Source organism: Apaloderma vittatum, unplaced genomic scaffold, assembly GCF_000703405.1.
Source record: "Apaloderma vittatum isolate BGI_N311 unplaced genomic scaffold, ASM70340v1 scaffold7809, whole genome shotgun sequence".
NCBI classification, from domain to species: Eukaryota; Metazoa; Chordata; class Aves; order Trogoniformes; family Trogonidae; genus Apaloderma; species Apaloderma vittatum.
Window position 1 is genome coordinate 24,737 of NW_009736935.1, and position 17,234 is coordinate 41,970.

A 17,234-nucleotide genomic window follows, 5' to 3' on the forward strand; every position below is an offset into this window, starting at 1 on the left:
TGAACCATTGCCCCTTGGACGCCACTGAAAAGAGCCTGACTCCGTCCTCCTGACACTCCCCTTTGACGTATTTATAAACATTCATGAGGTCACCCCTCAGCCTCCTCTTCTCCAAGCTAAAGAGCTCCTTCAGCCTTTCCTCATAAGGGAGATGTTCCACTCCCTCCATCATCTCTGTGGCTGCGCTGGACTCTCTCCAGCAGTTCCCTGTCTCTCTTGAGCTGAGGGGCCCAGAACTGGACACAAGATTCCAGATGTGTTCTCACCAGAGCAGAGTAGAGGGGCAGGAGAACCTCTCTAGACCTACTGGCTACTCCCCTTCTACTCCCCTTCTAACTCATCCCAGGGTTCCAGTGGCCTTCTTGGCCACGAGGGCACATTGCTGGCTCATGGCCATCCTGCTGTCCACCAGAACCCCCAGGTCCCTTTCCCCTGCGCTGCTCTCCAGCAGGTCAGTCCCAACCTATACTGGCATATGGGGTTATTCTTTCCCAAGTGCAAAACTCTACACTTGCCCTTGTGGAACTTCACAAGATTTCTCCCTGCCCAACTCTCCAGCCTGTCCAGGTCTCTCTGGATGGCAGCACAGCCTGTTGGTGTGTCAACCACTCCTCCCACTTTAGTGTCATCAGCAAACTTGCTGACAGTGCTCTCTGTTCCCTCATCCAGGTCACTGGTGAATATATTGAACAGCCCTGGCCCCAGCACTGACCCTGAGGGACCCCACTAGACACAGGCCTCCAACTAGACTCTGCCCCATTGACCACAACTCTCTGACTTCTTCCCTTCAACCACTTAGCGACCCACCTCACTACTCGGTCATCCAGACCACATTTCCTCAGTTTACCTATAAGGATGCTGTCGGAGACGGTGTCAAATGCCTGTACTGTATTTTGACATTATGCCTCATATGCCCGTTAGTGCAGAAAATTATGTTCTTCTACAGTTTCCTCAGTACAGGGAATGCCTCTTTTCTTGTTACCAGTGGCTAAATTTGATAGCCTTTCAATGCTTACATGCTTCTGTATGTTTCTATGCCTTTGAAAAGGATAATATTCATGTGGATTACAAAGCTCCAAACATTAGAGAACTGTGAGAAGAGAAATTGAATTTCTGGCATAGTCTTCCCACAACACATTCCAGTAAGATCAAAAAACAACAGAAACTGTGTTCAAATGCAGCTATTAGTGATAAACTGCTTCTCACGTCTTGATTGAAACTGATGACTTAAAAATGTGGTGACATTTTTCTGTGTTTATCTTCTTTAAAAATAATCAGTTTTGTTTAAGATTAAAAGTAAAAAGTTGCATTTTGTATTTTGAAAGGAAAAAGAATTTCAGTTAAAAATTAGACATTTATGTGCCAATGGAAAGAAATGTAAAGCAAATTGAATTTTAGCATTGTTATGTGAATAATTCCTTGATCATCCAAGCTTTACTATTAAATTACATAGAAAATGTGAATCATTAATATAATTTTGAGAAAATCCAGTAGACTAGTGGAGTAGACTCCTAAAGCTTAATACTGGCAGACAGCACTGAAAGAAAATGCACTAGCATATTTTGAAATTATTTTGTTTGTATTCAGGCTGAAGCTGATTTGGTTGCTTTGCTTTATTTGCCATCCTAGACGTCTCAGAAATTTATTATGAAAAATGATGTGAAGCAAATATAGTAGAAAGCTGAGCTTTACTTAAATGTTTCTTTGATTGTACGTCAAGTTCAAAATCTAATGAACTGCACATTTCCGTCAAACTGGTAAGAAATCAGTAACATTTGGCCATTAGCCTGCTGCAGCAGGAAGATCAGGATCCTGCTTTACACTTCAAGCCAAGGCTTCATAGGATTTGTTGTGGCCTAGCAATAATGCTACCGTCACGGGAAGGTTTTCCTATTCAAAGATGGTCTCCCTCAGGAACTGAAAATCCATTTGTTTATTCAGGTCATCTTGAGGAAGCTATCGCTGCTGGGGATGTGGCTTGACATAAGAAGCAAAATTTGAGTTTTCATAAGAAGGAGGAACACAAAATATTGTTGTTGCAGAAAATAAACAGAAATTCCATTGCTCTGTGTACAATTTATGCTTTTCTGTAAAAGTGATGCCTGTACTTTTCTGGCCTCCCTTTCTCAGTCGTTTTGTGACTCTGCCTTCTCCAAAATGGTGATAATAGCTGAGAATTTCTCTCCATTCTCATTGTCACCTGCACCTTGCCAGGGAGGTGACATCCTGTGTGTGCTTTGAAATTCTCCAGTCATAAGTCAGTTGACAGAAGGGTCAGGATTTACTGCTACCCATAGTGTGTGTGGAACAGCCTGATACCAAGGTGTCTGGGTTGAGGTGACATTGTCACGGCCACTGAGCCTGAGCATCACCTACGACTCTGAAGCAGGGTTCTGCTTTGCCCTTGGCAGCTTTGTTACAAGTCTGCGTTGGTAGATTCTGACTTATTGCAAAAAGTATTTAATTGTATGTTATATGAAACACACTAAAAAATCGCGCTATTCAGAGCATGAAACCATGCTACATGCACCTTATCCTGAGTAACAAAACAGAGCATCATCTCAGAAGAGCTAGTGGTCACACTGCTGAAATGCTGATGCAATCCAGGAGTTGTGGAACATCTGGAAATGTCTCATTGATCAGAAATTCCAAAGGTCAGTATTAACCAACACAGTGCCAGAACACTCTCATCATATGGAAAAGTTGATTCATGTCTAGCATGAATAAAAATGTTCTTCAGCTTTTCTATCATAAATCCTTTGGGAAACATGCTATGCAAAAAATAAGCATCACAGCTGCTTTCTTGAAAGCAGAACTGTGATAAATACAGGGGGAAAAAGTTTATGGAAGTGTATTATCAGTAAATGGATTTTTTAAAGTAGTTCTGTAACTTCTTTTGGTGTATTTTAAAAGCCCATTTTATTTCTAATCAAGCTAAAAATTACCACGCAGAAGGTAGTTTTGGTTCCACTTAGCTTTGCTCATGTCATCTCTAAAGGGAAGACTGGCCGCCTTATTACACAACTGGATAAAGACAGCATTTATTAGAGTAAGTTGTACAAGCTCCATTTCCATGAAGAGGTGGCATTGGTAAAGAAATTATAAATTCTGTTTTCTGTAGCCAAAGAGAGGCAGTGCAACAAATAACGGTTTTACCTCTTGAAGGTGTTTTACCAGCATGCACATGTCTTGCAATGCTTTCACGCAGCTAAGGACATGACAACACTAGCATCTTTCTCAAAAGACTTTGGTGAGCCTTGCTCCTCTATGCAGACTCTCCTCAAAGCAAGCTGCAGGTTTGTGGTTTGTTTGTGAACTTCCTTATTGGAGGAAAACTGTAGTGCCAGAGAGGGAGAATATGTAGGGATCAGCTGGGAAAATGTTTGCTTCCTGGTTTCCCTCCTTAAGGCAGTCTTTTATGGTGGTGGCTTTGAAACACTTGACTTTGGAGTGGAGAAGAGAGGAAACTTTCTCACGCTCAGAGGCTCAGTTAAGGCGTTCTAGGTGTTTGAGTGGGTAGGAGGTCTGGCCCATGAATGTTAATCACACTTGAGCAAAATCTGTGGATGAGTGTGAACAGAAATGTGGGTTCTCCCTCCCAAAATACAATTTAAAGAGTGAGAAATAGATTATAGTTACTACTCTGAATTCCTTCGTGTTGGTCTCTTTGTACAAACCTTGTTGTTTGATTAATAGTGGTGGAATGACAAGGGGGATTAAAACCAGAGCATTCACAAACAGATTTTAGGGGAACCAAACTCCAGGCTTTCTCTAAACGATGTGAGATGTTTCTATCCTGTTATAAGAGAATATGAGTAATTGTTGAATTACTTAAAAAGGAAACATCAATTTTTAAATTTTTTTTTTTACTATATGCATGACGCTAATTTGGGTGAAAAATCATATATAATGGCTGAGTGTTTAAAGTACTTCTCATTGCATAAACTACAAAAACTTTGTTACTAATAGACAATCTATTGAATGTGTCACAGCTAATGTGATTTGAGAGATATTAGCAAAAACCTGAGAAGAAAACATCTGCTATTAGTTGCAGCTGGGTAAACTGTCGAAAACTGAATGTATGCTTAAGCAAGTTTTTGACAGTAAGTGTTATAAAATGTGGATTCCCTCTCTAATGCTGTTGGTTTTTTAGCCTGAGAATAATTTTATTTTACACACGCCATGAATACATTTCAGCAATCTCCAGAAAAATTTTGAAAGCTAGTTTTCAGCTCACCACTTCCATAGCACAATTCATTTCTCACTCTTCATATAAAATTTTAGTGGATGTGACATTCACAGAATCACAGAATCACAGAATGTTAGGGGTTGGAAGGGACCTCCGAAGATCATCTAGTCCAACCTTCATCCCAGCATACCTAACCACTACACCATAGCCTCAAGTGCTAGATCTGCTTTTTTCTTAAACACCTCCAGGGTTGGTGACTCCACCACCTCCCTGGGCAGCCTGTTCCAGTGCCTCACCACTCGTTCAGTAAAGAACTTCTTCCGAATATCCAATCTAAACTTACCCTGACGCAACTTGAGGCCATTTCCCCTTGTCCTGTCATTAGTAATTAGAGAGAAGAGACCAGCACCAGCCTCACTACAGCCTCCTTTTAGGTAGTTGTAGAGGGCAATAAGGTCTCCTCTCAGCCTCCTCTTCTCCAGACTAAACAAACCCAGTTCCCTCAGCCGCTCTTCATAGGGCATGTTTTCCAGACCTCTCACAAGCCCTGTTGCCCTTCTCTGCACCCGCTCCAGCACCTCGATGTCCTTCTTATACTGTGGTGACCAAAACTGGACACAGTACCCGAGGTGCGGTCACACTGACATTATTGTCAGTGTGAAGTTTTTGTTTATATATGCAAGGTGGGTTAGTTGATTGGATTGGTTTTGGTTTACTGGCACAGCATGTGTAAATATCTTTATCAGTTAAGGAAATTTCAGTGAATCCTTGTACAAAAGTAAGGTTTGACAATGGATAGTCAGAAGTTGAAATGATACGGTTGGGGATTAGAGAAGAAATTTCTTATGGACTGAATCGTCTTAACTGTGCCTTGACTAAGATAAGGTGCATTGGATTTATTATTTTTGGGGGATGTTTGATGAAAATGTGGAGAACTTAAAGGACAACAGCTACAAGAATATGTATGGAAATGTCACAAAAGTTTGATACAAACGCTTCTTAGTGGCAGGGATATGACAGCACTCAGCCACTGGAGATGAGGTAAAAGTTTCTTCCTCTGTGTATCTGAGTGTACCCTACGTGATTTTGAGACAGAACAGTCTAAACCATTGAGTGTCCAGGTGTGCTAATAGGCTTAGTTATAGTTCCCTCCAAATGGGTAAGCACTACTCTTCTATTTACAGCCTTTAGGGATGAGCTGCTGGGAAAAGTAAGTTTAATGAAGGACTTGTATCTGCATGAGTTATGGTTAAAGAAGCACTGTTTTCAGCTCTGTGGAGTTCATGGACTTCTTGAATGTTGTTCCTTGTGCTCTTGAGTTTGGTTAAGCTGTGTAGACCAGCCAGTGCTCCTTTTGGTGAAGTATGAGTAAGACTGTGGAGGTCTACGCTGGAGAACATACTTCTGGTATTGGAATAACCTTCTCTTGCTTAAAACTAGATTCTATCACTTTTCTTCCCAAGTTTTTTACTAGGTTTTATACAACCTCCAACCCATAGGTCTAGTTAACCACAGAGTAGGACTGTTGCACCAAGAAGAGATTTTTCCATGTCATAAAATCATGCAGGTTTGGTAGGCCATTTCAAAAACATTGTATGTGGCTCTTTGCAGTTGTCTTTTATTTTCCATTAGAGCCCTGGCAATCTCTGATGCTGGCAGGTGAACTGCGTCAGCCTTTTTCCTTATCTCACAGGATACTGCAGTTGCTTGAAATGTTGAGTGTGGTTTTTTGTCTGAAACTGTTTATAGATAGAAATGATTATATATAACAGAGGTGTAACAAGGTCTAGGATGTGCTGACTTCTTATTCTTACTTTGCTGTCGTTTGTTGGCTCACTTCAGGGAGAGAAGCTCTGTTTATATCAATCTTGAGTTGAACTCATTTACAGCAGATCTATATTTGGGCATCTTTGCACATATCCTTCTGTCTAAAATGGGCACCATAACTCTTACCTTGTAGAGGAGTTAGATTAGTTACTGTCAGTAAAGAGATTTAAAAATGACAAATCCTACTTCTGCATATCTTCAAGATATAATTAGGAAGTCAGCCAATTAATCTGCATCTCAGAAATTAATACTTCAGAATTACTGGCTCTATAAAAATTGTTTATGGGTATGATTAGAAGTAGGTAAAAATTTTTTTTTGCATATGTGATAGTGTTTACTGAGAAATTCGGGCTGTACTCTTACAGTAAACAGTATGTGGATGCAATCTTCAAAATTAAGGCCTATTATATAATTTCCTTGTTTACCTATTTCTTCATTATTTAAAAAGGAGTCTCATGTTTTTAATAGTGGGTGTAACTTAATATCTGGTATAACTGAACAGGGGCTCAGGTGTTTTTTATAATTACTTTTTATGTTAGAATTGTTTAAAGAGTGTCTGTATCTCACCTTGATCCTGTATGTTTGATGCAGGAGCTGTCTAGTGAGATTTTTCTCATCTATATTACATAATTCATCAGACTAGAAGGTTATAAATGTCCCTTCTGGCCTTTAAAGACTGGCTTTTCAATTAAAATACAGGGATGTCTTTTGCGGGGCAAACCAAATGATTACTGAATTCATGTGGAGGGACTCTATATCATTATCAGGTGTCAGACAAAAAAGTTGGGTAGCAGGGGCTTCAGCTGTTGTTTGAACAAGGAGGGAAAGGCTGTCCGTATGTGGAAAAAGGTTAGGATTGCTAAGAATGGTGAAGAAAGGAGGATAAAGAAAGAATAAAACACAGAAAGTCTTAATTCCTGAAAAGTCACACAGACTCACGATATGTAAAAGTGCCACAGATTACAGTATTCCCTGTTGTCTCTCTCTGTCTGTTTCCTTTCTTTGTCACTTTGACAACGGAGTTTTTACTAATGCAGCAATATTGTGCTTAGTTATGTGGCAAGGCTATAATCTTGACTCCCTGTAGCTGTGCCATACTTGAGAACAGTCCAGAACTCATTCTCTTCTCTTTAGCCCCAGTGGAAAGACAGCTAATACAGGAGGTAGGGACAAGAAGTGAGGAGCTGTGACCCCAGCTTCCATGCTGGAACAGTTCATCAGTAAGAGTAACAGGATTCTGTGATCCTTCTCTGTTGTTTGTGTTGCAAACATTTTGCTACAGGAGATCATGGTCCCAGCACATGCCTGACTATTTATTGAATTCTCCTCATATGGGTTGAACGTGTGTGTCCTGAAATCACCAACAAAAGTCTTTCAAACAAAAAAGTGATTTTTCTTTTGTGAGCTTACGGAATGTATTCTAAAGAAAGTGAGGACTGGAAAGAATCTGAGGCAACAAGCGGTAGGTAAAATTTAGAGGTTTTATTGGTAGGTGGGATCTGCAGACCTGAGTTCCCCGTTCTTTTTCCAGTGCTTGGGAAGGTGGGAATCATCAGAATGAGACAGTGGTGAGCAGAATACCTACACCATTAGGTACTGGGAGAAATTTTGTCTGTCTCTTGTGTTAGGCAGATTTGATTTAGCTGTGGTTTATAGAAAATACTTTTCACTCTATAGAAATTCAGCCTATAGAAGGTATATTCTGTCCACAACTACTACATCAGTCATCAAAGGAAGTTAGATGTGGATATGTGTCCATGTCAGTGCCAGAGGGCCTAAGGGTGTGCAGGCAGGCAGCAGTTCTGGAAAGGCTGGGAATGTTTATTAGTGAATATGATGGGATGCAGACTTTCAGGTCTCTAAAAAGTCAAGGGAGGGCGTTTGTAAATTGTTCTGCCAGACTCCAGCATGGTGATACAACGCAAGTCCCAGGTTGGTTGTCAAAAAGCCTTCAGGAGATCTATCTCATATACAGAGTTCCCAGCAAAATGAGACACCTAACCTGAGTGTCCTGAATTATGTCCCAAACCCTCATTATAGACCTTATTTCTGTTCAGTGAAAGGTGTTGTAGACAGCAGCAGTAATGAATGTTGTGAGAAGAGGGAAAATGTCTTGCAGCTAGGTAACGTGTAGCCTTCTTGGCAAGCAGCTTGCACTTTCTGGTTCGAATTCCCGCTGGACAGTGTCAAGTGCATTTTGAGATGGTGGCACCAATGTTTAGTTCCTTACTAGCTGTGCTCACTGTGTATTATCATTTCCTGTAGACTATTCTATGAAATATCCTTTTGTGTGGCAGAACTTTTCCCTATTGGTAAACTACTGCTGAAGTACAAGCAGTGTGCATTGAAAATAAAGCAGATGGGGCTGTATTAGCCTGCTTCTCTCATCCATGAAAACAAATGCTATAACTGTTGCAATTTGGAGTAATTTTGCTGCAAGTCAACAGAGTTGCAAAAAAATTAAGGTCTGAAGTGGCCTTTATGTATCCCTTGATTTTTGTTTTGCATGTGAGTTGGGTATGCTGGTATTTTTATCAATATAGTGAAAGTTTATAAACCAGGGTACATTTATGTATAATCTTTGTACTTCAAAAATTGCTGATTGCCTTTTAAAATGCAATGACCTCAGAGTGCTGTTTCTTTTGGACCAGATAATATTGGCAGACTGACTCGGGAAGGTAATTTCACTGTCAGATGCCAGAATAGATTTTATGCAGCAGGTTATAACTTGATTGATTCCGTATTGGTTAGAGAGAGAAGACAACAAGCCATCTCATTTAGTGTACAATATAGGGTGAATATATATATATATATATATTCACCTTGTTGTATGTATTTGGCCAGTGTTAAGGCAAATCTAGTTTAATACCCTATCTCCAGTTGCAGCCATAAGGACATGCCAGGGAGGGCGTCAGCTTAAGTATATATTTTACTGTTCCTTACCCTCTCCTCTCAGACAGTTTTAAGCTTACAGTTATTTTCAGCTTCAGAATTGTTTGAATTCTGAATGTGTGAGTTTTATGTGTTCAGTAGTCCTTAATTTCTCTACAGTGGATTCTCCAGTCTCCCTACAACCCACAGACACCACTTTATTTGATGAGGAGCAACACCAATTTACTACCAATTGCATAAAGAACCACTTTCTTCTCTTTTTTTTGAAGCTGTTTTCTATGATGTTCATTTAGTAGATTTTACTCTTTTTTTTTACTGGAAGAGAAATAGAGCAATGGATCCCTATCCATCCATTCTGTATCTCTTGCAGTATCCTCAGAGTTGTTCTTTTCTTTTAACTGAAGAGTCTCAGCGTAAGTTTTTACTTATATGGATATCTGCTTTGGACATCTGCTGACCTTCCAATACCACTTTTATCCTTTTCTGAACCTTTCCCATTTTATGTTGCCCTTTCTGTGACAGGAGTTCCAAAACTACCATAGTATTCAAGATGTTTTGTAGCATAACAGCTTTGTCTACTTATTCTGTTTCTTTCCCAATCATCCCTAGCACGCTGGTTTGCTTTTTTTTTGGCAGCTGCTGAATATTGGACTGGTGTTTTCGTGGAACTTATTCCAGGGTCTTGCTCCTGAATGGTAAAACCAAGCACAGAACCCATCTTTTCACATGTGAAGCTTGGTATGTCTTTCCTCACATATGTCACTTTACCTTTGAGTACAATGTATTTCCTCTGCCATTTTACTGTCCAGTAACTCTGGCGTGTTGAGTCTGCAGTTCTCCATGATAGGTTCTCATCATTACTATCTTGAATAACTAACAAACTTTGTCATGCTTTGTAATGTGTATCCTAGTCCTCAACATAGTTCCCTGAGGAAGTCCTCTGATGACCTTGTTCCATTGTAAGAACTGACAGATGGTCCAATATTCCAGCTCTGTTTCCTAGCTTTTGATCAGATTTTTTTTCTCTTTATCTGTGGAGGGACATTTTTAAGCGTTTCCCTGAAAATCTGTCAAAAGCATTTTGAAAACCATATCATTTAATCCAAATGCTTATTGACCCCTTCAGAGAGCTCCACTGGATTTAGGGGAGATAACATCCTTTTACAAAAGCCATAGTGACTTTTCCCAAGTACATCGTATTAATCCTGATGCCCACTAATCCTGTTCTCATTATTGCTTCTACTAATTGGTGTGATACAAACACCAAGTATGTTGGCTTTGTAGATCTCTCTGGAAACTTAAAAAAAAAAAAAAAGTCATGGTTTTCACTCTCCTGTCACTATTTCATTCTATGCTAATTTAACAATAATAAGCTATGCATTTCCTGTCAGTGCTAATGGCATACAAGTTTCAAGAGACGGTAAAACCCAACCCTGACATTTGCCTTCCCTTGACTCAAAGCACAATATTCTCCTTCCCACTATGATCCTGATCCAGTGATGGGAAGTGGTTGCTGTACCCCAAACATTTCTCACATCTCCATACACTCATCATTTTATAGTTCTTATTTAGTGATGCTACCTTCTTCCAAACATATTCCCTTCTTTTCCTTCCATATTCCCATCTTTTCCTTCCCTTTCCCCAGGATGTAAGAAGTACAGGATACATGTAATATTTTTTATTTGAGAAGCTGGGCAAAATACTTCCAGGAGAACACATATAAAAACTTCGCGAGTTAAAACGTCCTTGAATACTACAAGCTGCCTTGATTTGCAGCAGTTTGCTGCTTTTTCTTCAAGGATTATTGAGGCATCTTCAACTGCTGTAGCTATGGTCCTCTCCTGCCCAGTAATTTACTAGTGCTTGAAATCAGGTTTCAAGATTCTGAAATGGAAATGTCTGTAGAAGCAAGCAGTAAGAAATATTTTTAGCATGTTATCTTGAATTTTAATTAATCGCCTCTCCCACCTTTTTTACCTTCGGAGTTTTTTAATACCCTTATAAACAGCTGGTAGTGAATATAAGCCTTAAAGATAGAGTAGATTAACTTTTCATAGTTGTTTTGCATCTGTAGTCTCCAGTCTTATCAATAAGTCACTGAAAGACCTGGAAACACCATCTAATGCAAAGCCACATTTAAGCTTTAAAAATGTTGAGTTTACAGTATATTATGAAGACATTCAGGTTTATTTTATGCTTAGTCAGAAAGGTTCAGGGAAAAGCAGTTTATAGGCAAGTAACTATTACTACACTGTAATCATTTACAAGCCCACAGTACAACAAAATTTAGTATTCACCTTGGAGTCCTTTGAAATGTAAATTATATTAATTGTATAATTTATATTATAGAATTAATTTGTATATTTTCTATTTATATATAACTAATTTATATTAAAATATAAATTATATTAAACATTTAAATTAAATGTTTATATTCTGTGCTAATGAAAGGTAGCAAACCAGTGTTGACACATGTATCATTTCTTCAGTATGAGTTTTTCCATCTGGACACTCAAAGTTGATCAAGTTTACGAGAAACTGAAAGCAGGAGCTTGCAGTAGGAATTGTCAGGCAGCGTTATTATCTAGGGTAGCAGCTTTCTTTGCCTCTGACAGGTAGCAGCACCACTGTAGGAAAAGGAGTGCTCATTCTCCTTGGTCCTTCAGTTTTTCAGTAACTGGATTGTTGCAGGCATCACCACTAATTTACAAATAGAAAAGATGCATTGGGTTACTACAACTACTGGAGGTGAAAAGGAGCAACCAATGGAACAGACGTAGCAGTAAGTTATCAGGGGATAGGAGATGAGAGAGGACAAGGGATAACGGTTTCACACTGAAAGAGGTGATTAGAAATGAGGAAGAAATTATTTCCTGTGATGGTGGTGAGACACTGGAACAGGTTGCCCAGGGAGATGGTGGATTCCTCCTCCTTGGAAGCGTTCAGGGCTGGGCTGGATGAGGCTTTGAGCAACCTGCTGTAGTGGAAGGTGTCCCTGCCCATGGCAGAGGGGTTGAAACTAGATGATCCTTTAGGTCCCTGCCAACCCAAACCATTCAATGATGCTGACTCTATGTCCTTTGTAGTTTCTGCGCAAGGTGGAGGGAAGAGAAACCGGTGGGACCATCCCGGTGTGTTGAAGAGCACGATGCCTGTGTTGGTGTGACTCTGACTTCTCAAATCGTAAATCCTCTTGCCAGTCACAAGGAGAACAGTATTCTGCTGTTCGAAAATTTAGTCTTAGGGGTGTCTGTATCGGTGGAAACTGGACCTTAGTATATCTTAAAAGTACTGTTTCTGTTACAGGACATGTATCATTTGGGTTGATTTTTTTTTTCTGGTTGTGTATTGGTGTGGGTTTTTTTGTTGATTGGTTTGATTTTCATTTTGATTTGGTTCTTATTGGAATGCTGTTGGTTTTCCCGCTGGGAAAGCATGGCAACTTCATACCTTTTGCTGTCTTACTTGGAATACAACCATTATTTGAGCAGTTTTATAAGACTAAAGTTATGCTATGAACTGCGGTCAGTGGGGAGCCCAGCATAATAATCAGTGTACTCTGGTAAAGGAGTTATTTCACTCAGGGTCTTAATCTTGTTCCAGTCTTGTCTCTGAAGTGGAGGTGGCCATGAGTTCATTCCTTAGACTTTCCAGCATAGGAAGCAGCTCTGATTAGCACTAGATACAAGTCAGAGAAGTGATATGGAACAATGTTCTTGATGCATCTTGATTCCGTCATTCTTTCCTTGACTCTCTGTCAAGATACCTGTGCAAGGTATATGAAACATTCCCTCCTATTTTCCTTTTGGAAAATTCTGCCAAAGGTGTTTTTATTAGAATGAAGTCTTAGCATTTTGCTTGTGCATACCTGAATACTGAAAGGAGGCCTTAAAATTAATCTGGTTTTTATATGAAAATATAGAAAGTTCATTTTATCCTCTATGAGTCTGACAATTTTCAGAATAAACAGTAAAAAAAGTCGTTCATCTGAACCACAAGCTTAACTTGAAACATGAGTGCCTGCCTGCTAGTCGAACAGATATGATGAGTGATGATGTGAGTAGTTGATATGTGTCCTGTAATTCTTAAATATTTGCTGTTGTCACTTCAAGAAACTATTAGTGTGTATGCAGAAAAGCATTTTTTACCTGTGCTGTACTGCAGTGATGTGGAAGCTGAGCCGCTTAGCAGATTGAATGGCAGTGCTAAAATTATATATGCCTATTTATAAATACATAAATGTATATAAGCCCACTCACATATATCATTAACTTGAAAATCTAATAATGCATTACAGATACCATCTTATTTTCTTGTAGTAAATTAGTTTTATAAATGAGAGAATTCAATGATGATGTAGAGATTCTTTTTAGATGTATGTTATGATATTTGTTTGCACTTTGCTTACTTTAGAGTTGACTACTTCTGGATGAATGATGTGATAGTTGATACAGGTGCTTGAATAAAACATGCATGTTTGAGGGAGGTAGAATATGTAGGTGATTTTTAAAGTAACTTCTGAAAACAGATGCCTTTCATAATTTAGCTTTTGTTTCCATTGGGTCCAGTCCTAATGTAGTAGCCCTCTAAGCTTGTTTGAATTTCTGCATTTTCTTGGTCTAAGCGTTTAGATGATGCTTATCACCATAGCAACTGCACACCTCTAAGTCTAAATTCTGTGACACAGTATCGCTGCAAGTCTTCCTCAAGTCTTAGTTATCTTACTTTGAAAGAAAAGGTAGGGAGGACTCTAATATTGTCTCTCCCTTCAACTTGCATCCCTGCACAATGGGATTAAATCCAGTGCTTGTCTGCACTTGTGTCTTTATTCTAATTTTACATGTAGCAGCTTTATGGAACACAAATAACTTGTTACATAAAATGCAGCTCTGAGCAATGTGATTTATCTTTAAATATAATTTTTTAAATAGACTATTCCAGCCTATAAACAGAGCAAATTTGTTTGAAATCTTGCTGCACTTTTTACTGTCCTTTAGATTGTTTTGCACTGTAGTGTTGTAAAAGTTTTCATCTATCACTGCTATGAAGAGTGCTATGGACCTGATTAAGTGCTTTTTTTTTTCTGTTAATGACATTCAGGTTTAAGTGCTGTGCTCTATCAAACCCCCATATTTTTATAGGATTGTCTTTTTAATGACTTACTGATCTTTCTTTGTGCTCTGGAGTTGTTCCATTTCTGAAATTCGGTGTTACTGAGCCTGTACTTTCTTTATGTAGCCTGTTAAATATGAATGCTTCTTCTTATTGGGCTTTTTTTTTCAATTTTATTGGTCTATTGCTAATCCTGTAATGCTTGTGGTCCTCTGTATGAAAACTGTTTTGTATACACTTAACAATATGTAGTAAATTAATGTAACATGCAAATGAATAGTTTTCTCTTCGTGGAATGCTATCGTACTTAACTCATATTACCCAAAAGGAAACCAAACATATGAGTGTACTGTGGTGCACAGAGGCAGCTGGGTTCTGTAAATATGAGGTCCCCAAGTGTGAGTCTTGATCTGAATACAGGTGCATAGACAGTGCCAGAGCCGGTGTAGTGAACCTAGTGCATCTGGGGTGTATTGAATCTTCTCTGTGCACACTGCGTGGCCGACTTGGGTGTTCTATGTGCACAGCAGCCTGCCAGATGTTTCAGAAAGGACTAATAAATGGTTGAAATAATCTTGGTTTATATGGACAAAACTCATTATCAGTGTTGACAGTATCTGCAGCCAATTCTCAGCAGGTAAAAAATCACCCCTTCTGTTCCTATTTATGCTTATGTTCCTACCCTGGAAATGGCTTTTAATTCTGGGGTGTTTTATATCTGCTTTATCTCCAGCAGGGTGTTTGGCTCAGGGAGGCTTTTCCATATGAGGTGTGGGTTTGACAAGGAAAGCAGAATCTTTGTTACAATCACGTCAAGTTTCTTACTGCTGTAAACAATGGCTAAGGGTATGGGAGAATGCCAGTTATGTGGGTCGCTTGCTGACTGAAGCATGTTTGGAATTTGCTGTTAGACCCCAGAGAGTCAGTGCTGCCACATGGGTTTTTACCCAGTTCTCTGTTAACTGGGATGAAGGTGGCAGTGGTTGAGAAGTTCTAGCCAATGAAGAGAACTGAGTGATTTGGTACTAAGATGTTTAGCTATCAGAGCTCCTGAATCACATAGGACCTGATAACCTAATGGTTTTATGTATAGTTGGGTCCCTCACTGGTTTGTCTGCCTGTGAAACAGCTGGCTTACTAACAGGTGCATTTAAGACATTCATAGAAATTACAGGTGTGTGTTTATGTAGAATATTTTCTCATCTATTTTCATCTAAGTTGGAAGAATTTCATTTGCTAATTTGCTGTAAGTTAGTAGGCAAGCCATACAAAATTAGAGTGTAAAAGACGAACCTTGTGAAATGGGATTTAAGGTAGATGACTGCCGGTTCTCCCCTCCCCACTAGATATTACTACTACATTCTGAAAGTAGCAACAACTTCGCTGAAATTCTATGTTCTGTGGAACGTACCATGGGCAATGTCCTTCATTTAAGAAATGCCGTTGAAGAATATGACACTTCTTGTGTGAACAGTGTTTTCTTGTGAAAACAAAAACTTGTTGCAGTGATGATTATAGGTGAGGCTTCTTGAAAGAAGGACAAAAATGTTGTGGGAGTATAATGAGTGAGAAGGGACATTTTCCTTATTCTCCTGGAAAGGAGGGGAAATAAGCTAGAGGTAGTGCACAATCAGCATTCTTGTGAGGAAGTGATGGCAGTTCCAGATTTGGTATCCCATGCTGGCATTTAAGTAAAAAATTTGGTGAAAAAATGCAAGAAGAGAACTACAGACAACTCACTACAGTTACACTATAGAAGTTGACTGCAGAGGCTGACTAAGGAATTATTTTCTGTTATATGTGGGATCTTAAGAACCATTGCTTACGATAAGTATAATGAAACCTATTACCTTGATACACAAAGGAATATGTTAAGGATACAGTTTCAACTTTAATCCATGTTTCATGACTAAGAGATTAAAACACATCTTCCTAGGCTGGAAATGCTTTGGGCTGTGTTTAAAAAGTGGAGGTTTTTTTCATTTGATTTTATATCTCTATTTTATTTAAAAGAGTTTCTGAACATTTCTACATTTCTTTTCTTGTTCTAATTTGCAGCATTACTTTACTGTTCTTTTTGGCCATGAAGGGCAGAAGCCACTGGAGCTCCGTTGTGAGGATGAAGTTGATGGAGACGAATGGGTAGAAGCCATTCACCAAGCTAGGTATGAAAACTGAATTTTAATCCTCAGCTCTGTTTTATTTTAAATAAGTTGATAATAATTTGAAAATCTGAATTCACTCTCTAAGCAGAAATGAATGTTACAGTGCATTAGATGTATCTTGCTTGTGATTCATGGCTATTCTATAGAAAAAATGCCTTTATCGCTCATGCTTGTATCACTGCATTTTATCATTTGTGAATGAGTGTGTTCCAGTTGAAATTAATTCAAGAAGAATATCCTTCTGTGGGAAACAACCCCTAGTATTAGTTCACTGTTAGAGACAGTGTGTATGAATGAGTAAAAAATTGATATGCTAAATGCATAAATGTTTCTTAAAAAATCTCTTATATAGAAATAAATGTAAGAAAGAGGAGATCAGATCATAATGGTGTTAAAGTGCAACAAACAAGAAAATTTTGACTTCAAAACTGAAGTCCTGAAGTGATCAGTCTTGTGAAAAAGGATGTGGTAGGACTTCCAGCCACACAGTAATCTTGCACTGAGAAAAGGTCTGCATGTTGAATGAGAAATATTTACAGTACAATCTAAACGAAAATCATCTAACTGAAGGTTTGTGAAATGGTTTGCGGAGGCAAATGTCTTAGCCGAAATGCACTTTCTCCAGCCTCCTCTCATAGACACCTCAGTTAATCTATAGTGCCATGGTAACGCACGAGGAACCAGGCAGTTTCTGAGTCGCTTAAGACATGAGCCATGTAAACAGAAGTGATTTTGCTTTATAACTATAAATGAATATCACCAGCTAGTAGTTTTTAATTTGGAACTTGTGAAATGAGGCCCTGAAGCTGTGGGTCTTGTGTTGTCTGGGCATCCAATCCTTGGATCTGCATCCTGTTCTTAGTGTTGACACCTAACTGAACAGGGTCTAGTCCTTTCTTGAAAAGCATCTGGTGGTTGTGGTGTTAGGTGTACCTCATTTTAAGTGATAGCCCTCTGGTGAACACATTATTTTAGGTTTTGAGAAGCTATGAGGCTTTGAATTCATAGACCATCCCAGGAGAACATGTCAACCAGCAGGCATGCTGAGG

General features: G+C 39.0%; 1 protein-coding gene across 1 annotated transcript in view; it reads left to right on the forward strand.

Moving 5' to 3' along the window:
• Positions 1–16,078: 16,078 nt before the first annotated feature.
• RASGRF2 (Ras protein-specific guanine nucleotide-releasing factor 2) overlaps positions 16,079–17,234 on the forward strand; it is a gene marked incomplete at its 5' end in the record, with an annotated part of 82,995 nt that continues 81,839 nt past the window's right edge. The window contains one exon of the mRNA XM_009877143.1: positions 16,079–16,185. Within this exon, the coding sequence (XP_009875445.1) occupies positions 16,079–16,185 (107 nt within the window). The remainder of the gene's footprint in view (positions 16,186–17,234) is intronic.